Source organism: Rhagoletis pomonella, unplaced genomic scaffold (genome assembly GCF_013731165.1).
Source record: "Rhagoletis pomonella isolate Grant_MI unplaced genomic scaffold, Rhpom_1.0 Rhpom_scaffold_00002, whole genome shotgun sequence".
Taxonomy (NCBI): domain Eukaryota; kingdom Metazoa; phylum Arthropoda; class Insecta; order Diptera; family Tephritidae; genus Rhagoletis; species Rhagoletis pomonella.
The window spans coordinates 99148010-99169207 of record NW_023458556.1 but is presented as its reverse complement, the minus strand read 5'-3'; the positions used below and the strand labels follow the sequence as shown (position 1 = coordinate 99169207).

At 34.2% G+C, this 21198-nt stretch overlaps 1 protein-coding gene across 1 annotated transcript in view; it reads left to right on the top strand.

The window, feature by feature from the left end:
* LOC118734235 (paraplegin) overlaps positions 1-21198 on the top strand; it is a gene marked incomplete in the record, with an annotated part of 425846 nt that overhangs the window by 81209 nt on the left and 323439 nt on the right. Inside the window, 1 exon segment of the mRNA XM_036463957.1 lies at positions 9730-9964. Within this exon segment, the coding sequence (XP_036319850.1) occupies positions 9730-9964 (235 nt within the window).

Here is a 21198-nt window from a genome sequence, read left to right as displayed (position 1 = left end):
ACCAGATCCCGATCTGAAAACGGCGGATGTGCTTTCCTGCTTCTGTACCCAAAATCGGAGGATTTACACCAAGCACTGGCGAGTCATCTCCCACAAAAACGGTGGCAACTGGAAAGGTTTTGAAAATGGACCGGGGTCTCGGATCTAGGTACGAAAATCGCGTGAGTCTATTTTCCGGACAATTTTATAATCAATCATAACTGAGTGCCTAATTCGATTCGAGTCATCGACATCATCGGTAACAAAAACCGCAAAGTCTGTCCTGCCTTCTCCAAGTTGGATAAGGAAGCAAAGCGAATGGGTCTGGTGGTAAACGAGGACAAGACGAAGTATCTCCTGTCGTCAAACAAACAGCCAGCACCTTCGCGCTTTCGTGTGGCTTTAGACCTGGCAAATGCACTTTCGACCAGGTATTCGCAATACGTTAAATCTTGGAAAACACCCGCGAGAAAAGGATCGACACTCACCACCTAAAGGGAGTTGGCTATACGCCGTTATGACTCAATTTGGCATCCTCGCCAAACTGATACGGCTGTGTAAAATGACATTGAGAAATACCATCAGCTTCGTCAGCATTGGGGAAAGACCCAAAGCAAAGCGAATGGGTCTGATGGTATGGGAGGCCAACACGAAGTATCTCTTGTTATCAAACAGTCAGCGCATTCGCGGCTTGACATCCGCGGCAGTGTTGACAGTTATAATTCCGAAAAATTAGAATTCGTGTACTTAGGAAGTAGCATTAACACCAATAATAATGTTAACATCGAAATCCAACGCTAATTTAGACTGTGTAGACGTCTCGACGTATGAAAACCACACCCTATAAGTCACTCATCATGTGATACACCCTCAACGAAAAAAGTTCCTAAAAATTAACGCGGTTTTGAGCCACTTCATACTTCCACTTTATATTACTAAAATTGAATGTACCTTGTTTATACCAATTTAAGAACCGCATTTGCAATAAACCGATTTGACTCAACACATATTTCTTTCAAAAGATTATACCTGTGCATTTATTGCGCCCTTGCTGAAACCGTATTCAAAAGTAAACACATACTACGTTTATACGCATGCATAAGTCGCTTTAATTCATTTCGCCGCGATTCAAAACATATGTATAAACTGAATTCGCTCAAATTCCAAATAATCGCATCAGTATTTAAAAGCTGATTAATAATAATCGTTCTTTTTCTTTGGCACGATTTTATAATGCCGAATAAAACTAGATTTTTATCACTTTCCATTATGTTAACTTATAAAATGTCAAATGAAAACAGCTTATTTTGTTTGCTTTTGAAGACGGTTACTTTGATGCCGATATAAAGTTGTAAGTATAAACACTAGAGCGAAATGTGTACGGTGTCAATGCGCTTTCAATTAAGTCGATTATTCTGTGCGTATAAACGTAGTAACAATTTGTTGTTTTCTTTCTATATTTCTTTAATAATTAATTTGCGCGATTGACCGAAATGGAAGCGAACAATAATTCAAATTTATTATAATAATAATTCAAATTTATTATAATAATAATTCAAATTTAAAACGGGCTGTATAAAGAAATCCACTTCGCGTCAAATGAGTGATGTGTTTAAACCTGTTTTTTAACCGATGTGAGAAATAAAACACCGATTTGAAAACTAAATCGAGTCAATACACTTTTGAAATTTTGAGCGTATTGAAATTTGGTTTATGCTTCCGTTTTGAATCACAGCGAACTGTGTCAAAGCGCTTTATGTGTCGGTATAAACAAGGTAATGCCTATAAAACTGCATACCCGAAACTACTTGTGTAGTTAAAAAAAAAAAAAATACATATGAACAAAAATCGTCGTTCACGAAATATAAAAATACAAAGCATCAGAGTATTTTCAGATTAAATGTCCAACCGTCTTTATAGCCAACTTATTCCTGTTTTCGGTTTTGATTCAATTTTTAAATCAAAAACTGCGCCCAACGCAAGCTTCAGAATGTGACAAAGACAGTGTCCCCTACGCGATATGAAACACATTTGGAAACGTCAACTCATTCAATTAATTTCTCAGGTAACCTGCATAGTCAGGTAATGCTCCATATTCCCGATTGGTGGCTTCTGCATTTTTCATCTCGGCTTCAGTAAATAATTTTATATGTAGGTCTAGTTGCAATGTTATTCGTATCGCCAGAGTTTATTGCTTTTAGCTCGAAAGTCGAAACGGCTTTAACAAATTTCATTATCAAGGTTCACTTTCTTAAATCTTGGCAAAATTTAACATTAAATTGTAAAGCATTTAATTAAAAAATTGTAATCTAGTTCCTGTAAAATTTTCTTTAGTAAGAAATATTTCGGCATCTGTTGCACAAAAATTATCTAAAGTGGGGTAAAAATTGTAAGCATATACATATGCAGAATGTGAATGCGAGCTTCTTCTGCTTGCATTTCTATGTTTATATGATTTATCAGTTTAAGCGTATACCTCAAAAAGTAGAAAAAAAACATGTGTGCTGTGCACACCCGGTAGAAGTAAATCCTTCATAAAATCATCTTTTGTGTGTTTTATTAAACTCTCGTGGATTAATTCAATAATTTTATTTGCTGGTTGATTGGGAGAAATATAAATTGCCAAAAATATAACTTTTCTCCCATGATCCAACCTGCTTTCACAAGCAAATAAAAAAAGACAGTAAGGGTACTCATATATACGCGGAAGTTTCATATTTGGGCAATTGGGCAACTTTGCGCCATGTGTTTCATGAGAACAATTTTATATTTTATGCAATTTCTGACATTTAATTATTTGACTATACATAATTTATAAAGTTGAACAATTGAAACTCAAATTTGAGTAAATATTTAAGTCTTACCGCAGTTATTTCGAAAAAGCGTTGAGCACAAACCAAAATAAATGTAAACAAAATAGCTGATTGAGGGTTGCACAGCACACTGCGCAAAGTTGCGCTAAAAAATTGCCGCGCAAAGTTTCCCCTTTTTGTGCAAATGGCTTTCCATACAAATTTTGACATTTCATTTGCGAGGGTTTAAAATTCCACAGTTTGCCCAGTTTGCGAGAGTTATGCGCTTTTAAATGAGTACCCTTATTGATTCCAGTTTTTGTGCATTGAGTTCTATTTGTGGAGAACTATACGAGTTCCATCATTCGTGTTATGGTTTACTACAGCTCGGCCTGGTCTCATCATTGGGCTTTTAAATTGAATTAACTACTATATCAATATTAAGAATGTCTAAAGCTCTCTCATTATCCACCCACGTCTCTAAAAGAATTAGAAAATTCGACGATGATGCTATTCTGTCTAATTGAAGATCCTATACGTATTATAACATCATATAATAATTTTTCAATTGTTTCAAGCAGGAATCATAACGGTTATGTTTTTTTTTCAAAAAAGTCAAAAAACAATCGTTATTTTTTCACCGATATATTTTCAGTCAAAAATAAAAGTTAAAATATGAGTTTAATTTGTTCTGTCAAAAATAAAAGTTGACACTTGACTTTATTTTTTTTTTTTGTCAAAAATTAAAGTTAACACTTGACTTTAATTTTTTCGGTCAGAAATAAAATTTTAAATTTGGCTTTTATTTTTTCAGTCAAATATAAAAGTTTAAACTTGTCTTTTACTTTTTCCGAATATTACGATCGAAAAGCGTTTATAAGAAGAAGCGCATTGATGTTGATACGGACCTTATAGATTACTAGGAGAGCAAAAAATTTATATATCCCCGACTTAGAGATCTGGGATGTATTATACATCAAGTGCCAGTGACACAAGTCAGTCTAAAACACGCGTTCTCAGCACTAAGCTTATTCCTAACGATTTGTGATACAATTTGCCGGAGCAGAAATTGGCAGCTTGGCATTAAAGAAACTCGATATATTTACAGAAGATAGAAAACTGCATTTGGAAGTATGTGCATTTTTTATTAAAACATATTGTATTACTTACTATTGCTTTTATAATTTACCAAAAAAATAAGAGTCAAGTCTTAACTTTTATATTTGATAGAAAAATTAAAAGTAAATTTTTAACTTTTATTTTTGACCGAAAAAATAAAAGTCAAATTTTAACGTTTAAATTTGACCGAAAAAGCGACACAAGTCAGTGTAAAACACGCGTTCTCAGCACTGAGCTTATTCTTAGCGATTTGTTATACAATTTGCCGGAGCAGAACTTGGCAGCTTGGCATTAAAGAAACTCGATATATTTACAGAAGATAGAAGACTGCAATTGAAAGTATGTGCATTTTTTATTAAAACATATTGTATTACTTACTATTACTTTTATAATTGACCAAAAACATAAGAGTCAAGTTTTAACTTTTATATTTGATCGAAAAAATAAAAGTCAATTTTTAACTTTTATTTTCGACCGAAAAAATAAAAGTCACATTTTAACGTTTAAATTTGACCGAAAAAAAACAAAAGTCAAGTTTTAACTTTTACTTTTGACTGAAAAATATTAGCAAAATATAACGGTTAATTGCTGACTTTTTTGGAAAAAATAAATCATATAGGATAAACATTCCTTGGCTAACAAGCATCACATTGCTATATACAAATTTCAAAATGTTAAAAAGAGCAATCCTTTCTGACTGACTTTTTGAATTGAAATTTTGAAAATAACTCTTATTTGCGGTCATTTGAAATTCAGCTTGCAACTCAGTTGTGGATACTGTTGCTCTCCGACCATGATACAATTTTCTATACTTTTATTTATTTATTTTATTTTTGAAACGAGATGTAGCCCTTGAATCGATCTTACTCATGATAATGTGACGTACAGGAGCTGTTGAGCGTATACGATCCTACCAAATGACCTCGTTATCGCACACGCAGAGACCAGAGGAAAATAGTCACGCTTTACCATTACGGTTTTATCAGGCTATCGAGGATGTCCTGCGATCTATTGGTACCACCAGTGGAGAAATATTGTTGTCTTGTATTGATGATTATTGGCCATTCTGCAAAAATCGTTGCACAATGTGGTCCATTTGTGCTATATTGCAGTACACACTTACAAAATGTTCCTCTGTTATGCAGTAGCGGCCCAACTCGTGTCTCCAATGCAGAGCTGGAGTATATGGTCCTGCCCTAGGACATCGCAATGTTAATTGGACCACATTTTTATATCGTCACCTGAAATGCAAATGGACGTAACAAACTCATCGTTCAAATGCACAAAATTCATAACTAGTAAAAAATTCAAAATTCACTTTTTGATTTATATAATAAATTTCATCGAATTACAACTCCCCGCATCATTTTATGAAAAAATAAATAAAATATTAGTCACGACTTTTTCCATTTCATTTACGATGATGTTACGTCTTTTTGCCTTGCAAGTGACGATATGCATACTGGTTAATTTTGGGCACTCTTTGAACCTAAGGGATACTCTTTACATGAGTGCATGGAGACCCTGGTCGCGTTTTTGCATTGTAGCTTAACACACGTACAAACATACACACATATGAGCGGCCGGCAAAGCGACGAGAATAGTTAAGAAAACAAAAACAAAATCACATCGATTTGACTCCAACCTGTCGCTTGAATTCTATGCGCTGACATATTTACGCACGTAGACTCTACGTCACATAAACACACAAACTCGCATTGGATTTCCCGTGAATTAAAATGTATATCCATATATATCTTTCAAGTCAAAAAAAAAGATTTATAAAATTTTAATGATGGAAAAACGTTTTATATCCAAATCCTAATGGATGATAACACGTTTTTCCAGTAAGCCTAGCATCCTTGCTGGTGGCGCTTACAACCTTTTTCGACAAATGAATGTAATAAATGTAACAATAAGGTTTCCTTGATTATTCATCATAGGTCATTTTATAAAAATTGGAGAAATGCTTTTGAATAGTCTCCAATATGAAGCTTGATCAGTGATGAGAACAAGCGCAGTTGAAAATTTGGGGAATAAAAAACCAAAATTGATATTAACACAGCTCCTTCACTTACAACATTTTTCCCATTACCGTTTCTGGTAATTTTTTTTAATACCCCTTTCCCATTTCTTCCTGAATATTCTTCACTACTATTTATTAGCCTCTTGTTTTTCATATCATTCCAAATGTACTTTACGTTTTTTACCATTATTGCACGTGTGCACTTTAAACGTTTTTCCACTCACTACTTACTTTGGAGCGTAGGTCCGAAAACTGATGGAAAGTGAGAAATTTTGCGAGAGTATTTTTAACGGTAATCTGCGAAAAAAACTAGTTTTGAGTAAATTGGCGCTTACAACGTTATTCGGGACGACCATTCAAATATTGCGAAATTTCAAGGATCAAATTTTAAAATGACATTTTCAATATTTACCAGCCCTTCTGCACCAGAAACTTGAATCCGTTTAAATTCTACAGGATTAATTTTATACCCATACTTCTTCTCTAAGCACATTTCTCTGAAGTTTTTAAATCATTCTTAAATTACTGACGTCAGAGTGAAAAACTAAAAACGCAATTTTACTATATTTGTCCCATGGTTTCGCGAATATATTGATTGTTTGAGTTCAACATAGAAGTCGGCAAGCCTGGCGATAACCTGACTTCCGATAAGTTCATCGAGTTTACTCGTAACTTTTCTGACAACGACAGATCCTTTTTTGCTGGTCTTTTTGATTTTGCTTTTTCACTAGCAACGAGTACAACCGAATAAAGATTCTGAGTAAAGTAACGCTACTGCCTTTTATTTCGCGAACATTCTGGCGCCTCCTATGAGGATTGATCTCACACGTGTTTTTGGAAACCGTTGATCATCGCTTCGAGTGCAATTCACCAGCCGTTGTCAAAGTTTTTATTTTGACCAATAGCGCTGGCGAACATCTGCATATAAAATAACAGAGCGTAAATTCCAGGGATTTGCACTGTTGTTGAGCTAGCAACGCATTCGCCGTTATATATACGTATATTTTTTTGCCGCTACGTGGAACTTCTGTTAGACGGTATATCAAAATATCGATGGCTGAACTTAACTTGCGCTCAGCATCACCATCTTCTATACTCAGGATCAAAGGCGAAGTGGAAGCTGAAAATTATGGACCTGACATAGTTGAAATTGATCATACGCTGGAATTGCTTTCCCCGCACTTTACTCGGTTCATGGATAACCACATGGTGTTGGTTGGCGCAGCCAAGCCCGAAGAGCTTGTTGCCCACAATGCATTGTTAGCAAAAATGGAACTAGCCTATAGAGTGGTGTCAACTAAACTGCAACGGTTGCAAATGGCTGCACAGGAAGATGTGGCTTCAGTTCGCAGACTGGCAGAAATGAAGCTTGACCCCATTAAGCTACCGATTTTCGATGGTCAGCAAGAACGAACGAACTTGTCTTACTCTAGGTGCCAGGTTATTGGGGAGTACCTGGTAATGAGGCATCTGCCCACTTGGGCTCATACCAGGTATTCATCGGCCCGCAACCAGTTATAGCTCTCCATCCTTCGGCCATCGAAGCCACGGGCAGAAACTGGATAAATATTTCCTTCAGCAATGACTGGAAGGCTTCCAGAGGATTCAGAGCCCGGTCAAGTTAGACATTCAAGGTTATAATAATTCGCATAAAGCTGAAAATTGGTACGAGCGTTGCAAATACCGTCAAATGAAATGTCAAAAGTCTCCATCGATCTCAAATATATCCAAGGTCAAAGTTCACATAAATAATTTTTTTGCATTTTTCAGCAAAATGGTTAGACTTATCACAAAAATAGGTGAGACAAAAGTGTCTATCAAAACCGTTATAACACTTTTCTTCCTAAAGATTACCATTCCTGAGATAGAGCGATTCAAAGTTGTAGTAAAAGGTGTGTACTCCATAAAATGCAAGTCATAAATTTGTATAGAAACTTTTTGTATGTATCTCTACTTAAGTGCTCATAAGTTCTACATTTATTATTGAATGTAGATGCCTTGGAGGGCCTTATTGTATTTATGAAAAATCATAATAAGAAAAATAAGACCATTTACAGTTGTGTGCCTTTGAAAGTATTGAAAATATAACAAATATTTTCTGAATAGGTCTTGGTGTGAATGGCTTCAAATTTCTAACTTTTTTGATAGCACACTCACAGCCTAAAACATAAGAGGTTTGCATTAAGCGTGATCGTTAGATAACATTCTTCATAAAGTTCGTTGAAAATGCAAAATACATAAAATAACTTTTTTCTAAAATACGGCCATGAATATATAGGTGTGTATGTAAAGGATTTTCAGATCTTTGGGCAGCGCGATTTACGAATTTCTAAATATATACTCAAAAATTATATTTTCAATGGATCTTAAGCGAAAATTAATTTTTCGGAAAATTTTTTTGGTAACTGGGCGTGGCCCGCCCACTTATATCAAATATTTGTATCTCGAAAACCACTTCAGCGGGCAAAAACCGCGCCTCTAGAAGTATCTCTAACATTGAGTTTTCAAAAATTATCGTTTTTTACTTATAACTCTTTAAGCATTTGAGAGAAATAAATCACACAATAATTTAATGTTTCCTCAATGGGTTTCAATGGATTTGATGTATAATTAATTTTTGTGCGTTCAATTTAAATTTTTACGTTTTTTAGCGTTGAATAGCACGGTTCCGGAGATTTGGCCGTATACCCATTTTACATGATTCGGTGCCAGAAATGTGGACAAGTGATGTTTAACTTTGGAGAAAACGCATCTCTGGTATAAATATTCAAAATTCATTTGAAGCTTTGGACATTTGTAACTCCGATGCTTTTCCAAATGTTGATCAAGTACTTACGAGTCATACCTGTTTTACAACTAAAAACCTATTTGAGATCAACTATGAAAGAAGATCGTCTCAATATGCTAGCTTCTCTCAATATTCATTGCAATCGGATGTTAATGTTGACTCAGTATTAAAGCAATTTTTATATGTATCTCGGCGAATTGTATTATTGTTGTTGCGAATGTCTTTACATAAAATCTTGGACTTGGTAAACTCACCATAAGCAAAATCTTGGAAAAGTCCTATCCTAACACCACCAGCTCCGTCAGAATTGGGAACGGTTTCAGACTGGGCGACTTTCTATTGGATGATTATTTAATTTGATGTTGGGGAATATAATAGCAACATAACTAAAGCGCTCACTTTATTGCAAGAGCGTACAATTACTGGCGTGTGCCGAAGACATCGGTTCGGTGTTAAACGAGGACAAGATGAAGTATCTCGTGTCTCCAAAAACAATCAGTCAGCGCCTTTGGGTCTCGATACTCGGCCCACTGTTGACCAGGCGGAGAAGGACTTGACTTCACTTGCCATATCCAATTAGCGTCAGTTTGCACAACACAGGGGTCTTTATTGAACTACGCCATACTCTCTTAGACGGGTAAGTATAGCGTCAAACTAGAAGATTTCAACGGAAATTTTGAAAATCTAATAGTTTCTGACTTTAATTTAAGAGCATAATATTGGGAATGGGAATGAAAATTATTATTCGCGAAAATTCAAAATGCAGTTTTGCGAGCACTTCCGAAAAATCGATTATGGGAGGACAACTTGAGAAACGGAAAAATATCTAAGTAAAATGAGTTAAGGATTAGAAAAAAATGACTCAAACTATACGGTATAAATTTAAAAACGACTAGAAGAATTGTAGAGATTCATATAATTTTCTACAAATACATATATATATATTTTTATTTTTAGTGCACTTTTAAGAAATGCAGTACATTTTTAATTTTTATTAAATACAAAACTATATTCTTGAATTTAAGGGTTCAACAAGATATGTTTCTTGGAATGAATTTGTACATCATATGTTAGCCACTGGTGAAGTAAAGGAACTTATTATACGCCCAGAAATGGAGATGGTGACTATTATATTACATGAGGGTGCTATAATCAAGGGTAAAAACGTTACGTCTACAATATTTCATATGGCTGTAGCTGATGCTTCCAAATTCGAAGAAAAGTTGCGCGAAATCGAATCAAGGCTCGGTATTACAGAAGGCAAGTATAATCTGAATCAATTATAAATTAAAACTTAAAGACCAACATTAGTTTTGGTGGATGCACATACATAACAATGATGTGGTTTAAACCGCAATTTTTTAACACTTTGACCTTGTTTTTTTCAAAGTCTGGAGCTGATGGAAACTTTATGCTTACGGATTCGTAATCTGCACTAAAAAATCTATCAAAAACCGCTTTAACATTAGCCGTACCAAAATTTTTTTTATATTTTTGTTGGGCTGTGTTAAACATAAAAAATGAGCAAAAATTCAAATATGGCATCTAAACTAACCGTAAATTAGATTTTGCTTTACAAATTTTGTGCCACCGGAGAACCCAACATTGAAAGAGAAACTTCCCTACAACATTTGAATATACTACGCATTGAAATGCAAAATTTTTTCGAACTTTTTGCTAATTATTTACAATAAAAAATATTTTTTTTTTGTAAAGTTCGTATAAAAAAAATGTAGAAAATTAAATTCTCTACAAATTTGTGCACGACCGTCTTTTACGAAAAATGCAAAATAAGCTTGCAAAAATCCCAAAAAAAAAACCTAAAATCCAAGATGGCGGAATGTTCCGGTATGAAATTTAAGGGCGAGAATGTGGATCCATGATCTATGTGCAAATAGAAGTAAACTGCCTCAAAATTTCGCTACTACATATTTTTTTCATCGTACCAATTTGATCTCAATTTACTTGGCTAAAATTTAACTTCTGAATTCCTAGAAAATTCTAATCTTACGTGGAAAAAACGTCAATAACTTTAAAAGTTGGGGAGGTTTAAAAATAGGTTAGTCATATGTGACATCGGGGGGGGGAAACTACATCAAGTGCCATTAAAATATATTAAATTTCCCACTGAATTATAGGCAATTTTGACCACTTCGTGAAAAATTACGTGAATTTGCTGAACTTTAGGGCCTTTGGGGAACGTCCTTCCGTTGCCCGATTTAAAATTTTTTTCCCAGGGCACGTTTTCATGACCAAAGGAACATTTCTAGGCGGAGTCTTGCTTTGTAGCTTAACAAAAAATTTTCTCCATACAACTAAGGCGCAGTCTAATGTGCAGGCACGAGCACACAATGGGCTAGCTTTTCTCAATATTCATCGCAATCTGGATGTTAATGTTGACTCAGTATTAAAATACTTTGTATCTATACCTCGGTGAGTTGCATATGATTTTTCTTTGAGTTTTGCTAAATTATATCCACAATTAAATACAATATGCTGAATACTCTAAATAAGACAATGATATTCTTGGTTGTTACGAATGAATTTACATAAAACGGCTATGAGCGGTTTCCCAAAACTTGCTTGCCTGCATTCATATCAGTTTTTTACAACGGATTAGGAAAATATTTTTCATTGGGGACCCATAAAAGGACACCCAAATATAACTCTGAGCTGTTTATCGTATAAATGGCTAAAAAACTAAATACTCAAATTGGCAGAATAAATTCGCAAAATAATACTTTTAAAAAAGCCCTTCGCACTATACCTGAAAACTTAAACAGGCCAATCGTTATGGACATGAGTCTTTTCTATAAAAATTTTTCTTTTGGAAATTTCGACAATATATATGTGAGTGGAAAACAATATTTGTTGCATCCGAAAGTAGTGCTGTTTCTTTTTCCTGCATCAGTTCGTATTTCATTCCGCATGCGTTAAATAAGTTATCAAAAAATCCCAAACTGATGAATTTCGCGTCAAGAGTATTATCCAAAGCATCTAATTTATGCCAAAGATAGGATCGAGAAAATAGGAAGCCCTATAGCGAAAGAAATAATGAATTTATTTTTTAAGTTTCAATTTTGTATACAAGAAATAAATAAAATATTAAAGATAATAAAATTATTCCAAATATAATAATAAAGCGATAAGAAAACGACTTATTCAGAGAATAGAAAACTACTCGCCCATGCGAGTTGCCTTCGGCGGACCTTTTGAGCGACTGGTAATAAGAAATCAAGACAATGGCTATATTACCGGCAGAAAATTTGTTGCCGAGGGCGACACGTTTTCCTATTGCCGGTTTTAAAGCGAGATTATTAACTTGTTTAAAAAAATAACACCATTCACCCCCGACAAATCGGATATAAAATTTTATTTGTGTTTGAAATTTGTCGCGTCCGTAACCGCGAGAAAAATTCAATTAATAATACACAAACAACTTCGTCCAACAAGGCATAAGCTGGGCTTCCCTGTTCTTCCAGGTTTAGATTCAGCTCATTTATGGCGTTTTCTTTTCTCGAAAAAAAGTCATCTTATATGGCAACATTATCAGATCATTACGCAATATGCCTGCGAAGATGCTCAGAAAAGAACACGAAAACTTGACAGCCCTGGCGCAGGGCAGAATAAATGCAACATTATTTTGAGAAAAGAAAACGCTATTAGTTTCGTTATGATATCTGAAGTTGATGATGATGAACTTGAATTTCTGTAACCAGTCCAATTCGAGGTAGCCAATGCATTTTTCCTCTAGAAATCCGTCGCACTTTATTGTGCAGATATAATTCAGAATATTTATTCAAGGAAATATTTAAACTGGAGCCGATAGAGTGACTTTGCCTAGATTCTGTTAACAATGCTATTTTATCAGCACGTTGATGATTTCAACTATTTCTATGCAGCGAAATTTTAGAATTTCATCGTAGATTTGAAGAATCGATGGTACCCCTCTATGTATTCCGGCCATGTTTCTGGCTCCAAAATTTGCTATGAAAACGATTTTATCTAACTCGATTCCATTGCCTTGTGGGCATTTTCGCACAAGATTTTCGATATCTGCAACTTTTGTGTAGCGTCCGTATTTATTTGCGTGTATTTTACAATTTTCCAGCGTTTGTATAAAGATTTCGCTTCACATGGTACTCATTTGTGGATCGATAGCATATTTTTTGAGAGTTTTGATAATAAAATAACTAATTGTTGCGTATGGCACTGCAGTGCCGGACCTTTACACCGAAAGAGCCACATGCGGCTCGCGAGCCGCAGGTTGCCGACACTCGGGCCCTATTGCACCAACGAATTATCAGTAGCATTTTAGCAAGTTGTCGAACTTGCGCGAAGTTTTTTGTTTCACCAACATGATAAGGAAAAGTCGGTGAAATTAGTATTGATAAGTAAAATATCAATCAAAATCATGAATAAGCGTTGCACCAAAATTTTAAATGCTTAGCGAAAAGATTTTAGCGGTTAAGTGATAAGTTATGCAAATTATCAAAATTTATTAGCATTTCGTCGCATCAAAATATTTTTTTATCGCTTATCGTCTTTCGTTTTGCTAACTTTAGCATAACCAGTGATAAGTTACATTTATTCAGTCTGAATGAATTAATCAGTGCTTTAACACGTGGTTTGATAAAAAATTGTTAGAAAAATTAACGCAAACGTCAAAGCTGTGAAGCTGTGCTTTTTTATGCTTTGTTTAAATTGTGTGTTTTATAAAGCTGTTTACGCTTAATAAAGTAAAAAATTAAAAAAAGTGTGAATAAACGTCTGGCGCAGAATTTAAAGATAAGTAAAATATGAAAATTTCCTGTAAATTTGATTAAATTAACTTGATATTCTTAATTGCATGTGCCGAGTGTTTTGTTTTATATAGTATATTGTTTTTGTTTGTGCACATTGATTTTACTGTTTTTGTCTTTTTGTAATTTCTGCTGTTTCATCTTTGTCACACCTGTTTGCGTTGTGTTTATTAGGTGTCAAATATACAGTGTATTTAAAACTGTTCGCTACATAGCTTTCAAACCGGTTTTACCAGCTGATTGGTTCTCTAATTGATACATCGTTTTCAAAACTGTTTTGCTTTTTTGCTTCTAAAACCTATAAATAAATATCATTTTAAACATGTGTATTTACACCAATTGCCACGTTAAAAGCGTCGTGCTGGCTCTGAGATGGGATTGCCCATATAAAATGTGCTGGTTTGAGCGGTAGGGTGTTAGACGCTATTAATGAAGGAAAGGGTCTTGTCAAAAAATGTAGATCAACCGAAGTTAATTTATTTAAATTCTTTAGGCAGTCCAGAAATGTTTTTTTGAGATCGGGAAGGATCTGTTGGTTCTTGTTGAGAAATTAAGCATTACGAAAAATGTTTAAGTCTTTCACATGTCTCTACAACCCTCCACACTCTGAGGATAGCGAGAAAATAAAGGTAGGCATGTTATTAGTCCACTTTAAAAGATAGTCACTGACTCTAGTCAGAAAAATCCTCCATCCCAGTCCTTGGAACTTATTAATCTTTCTTCTCCATGCCCTCAGGCATTGGAGCCTCCGCTGTCTAAAGCCATATCCACTAGGTCTGCATTTAAAAATAATAACGTCAAACAAACCGTTGATTTAACAGTGTTGCCATCAACATTTGAAGCTGCACTGTCTAACTTAGTTCCTCCGAATGATTCGGAACCCCGAATATCAAACATCATTACCAAAAAGTTGGTTGTAATTCCTCCGAGAAGATCTTCGGATGATATAAAGTCATACATATCGACTAAAATTAGAACTAAAGATGTATTTATTCGTAAATTTAATTTTAAATACCATCGCGATATTTCATCTTTTAAAATTGATGTAGCTGCCGAAGATTTTGATTCAATACTAAATAGTTCATTTTGGCCGACCGGAGCTTTTGTTCGCGAGTTTGAGTATAAACCTAATAAAAGTAATAACAAGGTCGCTAAACTTTCTAATCTTAATTCGTAGTCAAAAAAATAACACGTAAGTCTAACTTAAGTATTTACTATCAAAACGTTAGAGGTTTGAATACCAAATTAACTGACTTATATTTAAAAGGTTTTGACTGCAATCATAATATTATTTCCTTGACCGAAACATGGCTCAAACCTCGAATTTTTAATTCCGAAATTCTTCCAAATGAATATCAAATATACAGGAGTGACCGCAAGGGCAGAATCGGCGGTGGTGTTCTTTTTGCGGTGCATTCATCGATACCATCCGAGGAAGTTAGTGTTCCTGTCATTGAATATACCGAATTTAAATGTATACGTGTACAGGCTCGAAAGAGTTATATTTATTTAGCTCTTTGCTACATCCAGTGTTGCCAGAACTTTTTGGACCAACCGGCTAAATTGGCAAAAAAAAAAAACCGGCTTAAAACGGCTAAACTGTTTCAACTAAATTTCACATGTTTTGTTTAAATAAATAACGAGTAGAAAGACTATTTCTTGGAGAGAAGTTACAAATTCCAGCAAGAATTTGCAATTATGAAAAACATATGATTGTGGCACATGGTTGGATTTTTTGTCGACGATAATTTGAATAAACAAGTTCGTTAAATTTACAAGTTGAGCGATTTTAAAATGAAAAATGTAAGTAAAAGTACTTGTTTACTTTATTAATTTAGTTAATTCCAATGATTTGAAAGGTACTCGGCAAAAAAAAACTGTATTCGTAATCGGAATGCAACCAGAGTCGATATAGTAAACCCGACAAAGAAATGGAAACTTATGTTGAAGAAAGTCGGACTGACAAAATATATATTCATGTAGATCCTGTTTTTTGTCCCTCTGAAAGAATTTTAAAAATTCTATACAAATTTCGTTTGTTTGAAATGCAACCGTAAACACTAGCTGGCAGAAAAACTTGCAAATTCTATTGTCTTCCCTGCAAGGACTTTTCAGACTGACCGATTCTCAATACACTCAAATAAAAACCGATACACATAATAAACGTTGTGAAAATTCCCCTTCAATTTTAAGGCAGTAAAACGGAGACCTTAAGTTAACATCAACCGAGGCCATATGCAGGGATGCAAAATCACAGTTACACAAAAGAACTGGTCAGATTTTTCAGAAATCCCTTCAATTCTGATGTAAAATATGATGCCAAGAGGCTGCAGATCTCCCATTTAGATTACCGGTCATATGACCGGCAGATGTCTTGTAAAGTTCCCAGAGAGTTTTGCTTTACATAGAAATTTGTGCTCTTTTAGTTTCATTTTGACGCATTTCAGTGTTGGTTCTTTTAACTCAAGTTGGCATTCGGTTTTTGGAATTTAAATAAGTTCTCAGCAAAAAAGTTTGTTTAAAAAAATACATATGTGTACATAGTGCTTAAAAATATCAATTTTTCCCTTAAATTAAAACTTTGGGAGCGGGCAAAAATTATGTTTTGTAATTAAAGCAGATTTGAATATGCGCTATCTGGGAAAACAATATCTACCTGTAATATTTATTCTCTGTGTTGGCATTATATCCAAACACAAACGCGTCTTAGTAAACAGTGAAACAATTTGTTATTTTCTAAGTTTGCGAATAAAACTTCACACTTAAATTTAAGACATTTATAACAAACATTTTATGAAGAAAATCCCTTCTTTAGAAAAAATATATTCGTTTAAAATAAACATAAGCGAAATCGGCCCAATTTCGTATAACCCTGCCTGACATGAAAATTTTCTCCGCGATAAGGCTAGTAGCCATTTCTAACAGATTTTGGGTCGCTTAGTCAAAAATGGAAACATATATACATATTTGAATTTTAAGAAACCAAGGCAAATAGCAAAATCGGCTAAAAACGGCTATTTTTTTGCAAAACGGCCAACAAATCGGCTGCCGGCTAAATCGAAATTTCTCCCGCTGTTTGCTACCGCAACCGGCTAAATTTTCATTTTCATTTTATTCAGATACACACAAATAAGACCTAGTCTTTTACAGTGCAGATATGTAGTATACATGTTTGAAAACTTAAATCTATGGATACAAATTCTTAAAAAAAAAATTAAAAATAAAACAAGATACATTTAGGGGAAGGGAAAAAGAGTTACATGAAGGGTTGAAAGTAATCGGCTAGAAGGTTAGAATAGAAAGAGAGAGTGAACTGCAAATTTGAAGCGCCTTGGGTTGCATTCCAATTTTAATTCAACTGGTAAGAGGTTCCATAATTTTACGGCTCTAACGAAAAACATTTCTGACGTTACTGAGTACTTGGACTGTGGTACAATGAGGTTACGTGTGCGACTGGACTGTGCAAATGTTAATTTAGAGAAAAGATATTTCGGGCATCGGCTGTAGATTAGCCTATGTATAAATAGCACTGAACGACGGTCGAAAAATTTTGACAAGCTACAACCAAGAATATTTATTGAGAACTCCGAAATGTGGTCAAACTTCCGTTTTAAGTAAATATATCTAGCAGCGTTATTAAGAACTAATTGTAACTTATGTAGGGAAGCTTTGTCTAAATGAACATGACTAATTCTTGGTAAGATATTATAGGCACTATTAAGGCCTTTAAGAGCTTCAGTTTAGTAGTTTGCGGAATATATGCCGCAGTTCTCCATAGCTGCCTCAACACAAAGTATGACTTGCTTACTGACGTATTGACATGGTCCTTACATGTAAGAGCCCCATTAAGTTTAAAACCTAGGGTTTTAACAACACTCTCATATTTTATAGCGCAGCCATTCAAGATAATTGGCGAGACGTCTTCAAGATTATATTGCACATGGGATAAGGCTTGCGTTTTAGATGCATTTAAGTTTAGCCTGTTTCGCTTTGACCATAGGGAAATTGATTCTAAGTCTTCATTAATTCTGACTATCAAATCCTCTGAAAGACCTATTGGCGCAGATAAGTATATTTGTACGTCATCTGCATACATATGAATATCAACATTTTTACAACATTTTACTATATCATTAATGTACAAACTAAATAAAACTGGACCAAGGATAGAACCTTGCGGAACACCAGATGTTATTGCCGATAACTCAGAGCGGGATCCTTTCGATACTACTCTCTGCCATCTATTTGACAGATAACTTTCCATTAATTTTTGTGCATTATTGCCGAAACCGAAATATTTTTCGAGCTTTTCGAGTAAAATATTGTGACACACAGTGTCAAACGCTTTTGAGAAATCTAATAAAGTGAGGATTGTGAGGTGTCCTTTATCGAAGTATGGCTTTATATCCTCAAGAACTTTAAGCATTGCAGTAGAACAGCTAGGCCCCCGCCGGAAACCTGATTGGTATTCAGAAATAAGGCACTTTTCAGACATATAACCCATAATCTGGCTTAAAATTAGTTTTTCAAAAACTTTCGATAATGACGGCAGAATACTTTTAGGACGATAGTCTGAAGGCAAGATTGCATTGCATTTTTTCGCGACAGGTAATACATTAGCTACTTTCCAACTGTCCGGAAACGTTAGGGACGTTAAGGATAAATTTATAATATGAGTCAAAGGTGAAATAATGTACGGCAAAAGAAGTTTAATAAATCTTAAGCTGATTTTATCTTCACCTATCGCATTCGACTTAATGGATAAAATACATGGGATGCTTTCCATTTCCAGACAACCGGTCAGGTACGAGCATGATTTTTAATTTCGACCAAACTCAAATACATTGTTTGTTGGTCCAAATAATGAGACACGTATTTTTTCTTTTGGCTCGGAAAAATTTCTCGGCCGAATTATACGCGATTTTGTTTTTCAGGCAAAAATCGATTATTCGAATTGACAGTGAGAACTTTTTTTAAAATGCCCATAACTTTGGCTGCGTTTCTTTATACATTCCGGATAAACCCATTTCACAACCAGAATGAACAGAATGCCATTGAAATATACGTTTACATATCATCAGGAACGTTCTAAAGAATAAGTAAACAAAAAAGTTTATTCCAAACGTTCAGAATGAATAAAGAAATACAGCCTTTGTCAAAATTTAATAGATTCCAACAATGTTTTTACTCAACTGTCAGTAATTCTAGTCACTTCAAGATAGAATGATCTAATTATTGATTTTCATTATTTAAAATTTTTAATTTAACAATAAACAAAAAGTGCAAATTTTTTTGAAAATTTAATTTCTCAAAAAGTGTATTTTTTTCTCTCAAACTTTTTTACCGGGAAAGAGACACTTTGAACTACAATCAACCCAAATCTCTAATCGATTATAAAAAGCTGGAAAATGTGATTTTGTATTTCGAAACTGTATGGGGGAAAGTGTGTTCTAATATCTATTTGATACACAAAAAATGATCACGGCTGTACTTTATGCTGATATATTACATACATATGTTCCATTTAGTTAAACAATATAAGAATATTGTAGTATGTACCACAAAAACGTATATTTTCTATAAAAAAATCATAACTCAGAAAAAAAATCTTCGCTATTAGAGATTTGGGTTGATTGTAGTTCAAAGTGTCTCTTTCCCGGTAAAAAGGTTTGAGAGAAAAAAAATACACTTTTTGAGAAATTAAATTTAAAAAAAAATTTGCACTTTTTGTTTATTGTTAAATAAAAAATTTTAAATAATGAAAATCAATAATAATATCATTCTATCTTGAAGTGACTAGAATTACTGACAGTTGAGTAAAAACATTGTTGGAATCTATTAAATTTTGACAAAGTTATGGGCATTTTAAAAAAAAGTTCTCACTGTCAATTCGAATAATCGATTTTTGCCTGAAAAACAAAATCGCGTTTAATTCGGCCGAAAAATTTTTCCGAGCCAAAAGAAAAAATACGTGTCTCATTATTTGAACCAACAAACAATGTATTTGAGTTTGGTCGAAATTAAAAATCATGCTCGTACCTGACCGGTTGTCTGGAAATGGAAAGCATCATGGTATCACGTCAGATTCCATCGCATGAGAAAAATCAAATTTGCTTCCCTTATCACACAAAAGATCACGGTCAGGTTCAAAAGCTTTACTTTCTGAAGTTCTTATAGAAAAGTAGTCATTCCTTACATTTACGTCAAGTTGGCATTCCGATATTGAGCTAGATTTTACCCGAAGATGCTTTAAGTTGTTCCACAATATCTTGGGAGGGAGAATACAATCATGTTTGCTTTGGTAATAGCTTTTCTTGGCTTGTCGCGTAATGGAAGTGGCTTTATTACGTAGAACTTTAAAAGCAACCCAATTTTCATTGCATTGATCATTTTTCCAGACCGAATAACTTCTGTTGCGATTCCTTATTGCGCTAAGCATCTCTTTTGTAAACCAGGGTTGCTTGTTATTGTTAATTTTCCTTTTTCTTATGGGTACATATTTGTCAAATAAATAATTTACAAGGTTGGAGAAATGTTGCACCTTTTTATTAATATCGGCTAAAAACCAGCAATCATTCCATGGAAGAGCGGAAGCTTCAGCTGCTAAATTTTTTATATTTATTCTATTAAAGTCTCTAAAATACAACAAATCAGGTGACGGACTGAGGGGAACACTAAACTTTAAATTATAGCACAGAAAAAGTAATTCGTGATCACTTATACCACTCAACGAGAGCTGCTCGAAGTGCAAGACACAGTACATATTGGAGACGCAAAACAAATCAAGTAAGCTAGGCTTACAATGAGGACCAAAACGAGTAGGAAATTTATTTATTACATTTAACCACATATTGTCTAATAAATTACTTGCACTATACTTAGATATATTTGAAAATAATTTGCTTAAATCAAAATAATTGCAAGGGTTATATACACAAACCAAAAGTCAGCGTTGTAATTTATCAGCAAACTCAACCATTAGATATTCTACACTATCCAGGGGATCAGACTTATGCACAATTTTAGACTGCATTGAATCTTTATGATATATCGCAATACCGCCTCCTCGCTTGTCACAATGTCTATCATTCCTCACCAAAGCAAAGTTGCATAAATTATATAAGCAATCGTCATGGTCATTCCGAAACCATGTCTCTGTCACACATACAACGTCAATATTAGTAGTCTCAAAAATATAATTCAAGTAATCGAGTTTGGTTTCATTTAAACTTCTGGCATTTAAGTGGCATACCTGAAATCCGGGATGATAATCACTTACTAATTTCAAAGTCGTTTTAAAGTTTAAGTCGTTAGAGCCAAAAACTGATTCATGGCCAGTCATAATATTCAAACATTGTTCTTTGCACCTCAAATTGGCAGTGAATACATACAGACGAAATAAGATATATGGAGGTAGCTGAGGTTAAGTTAGAGCAGATTATATGGAAGAGAAAGGGAATAAAGAGAAGGTAAGAGAATATACAATTTGGGCTTAACTTACAATAAAAACTAAGCATTATGAGAGAAAAAAAAAACATATGTATGTAACGCAATGATTTTTAAAGTTTACAATTACGTTTTACTAGTACTAATAAGAGCATTTAATTCGGCTCTCGTTTTCACAATTTTGGGCTCTTCTTTTGGCTTTAACCTCACAAAGACATTAACGCGGATGGAGAGTGCTGACGCCAG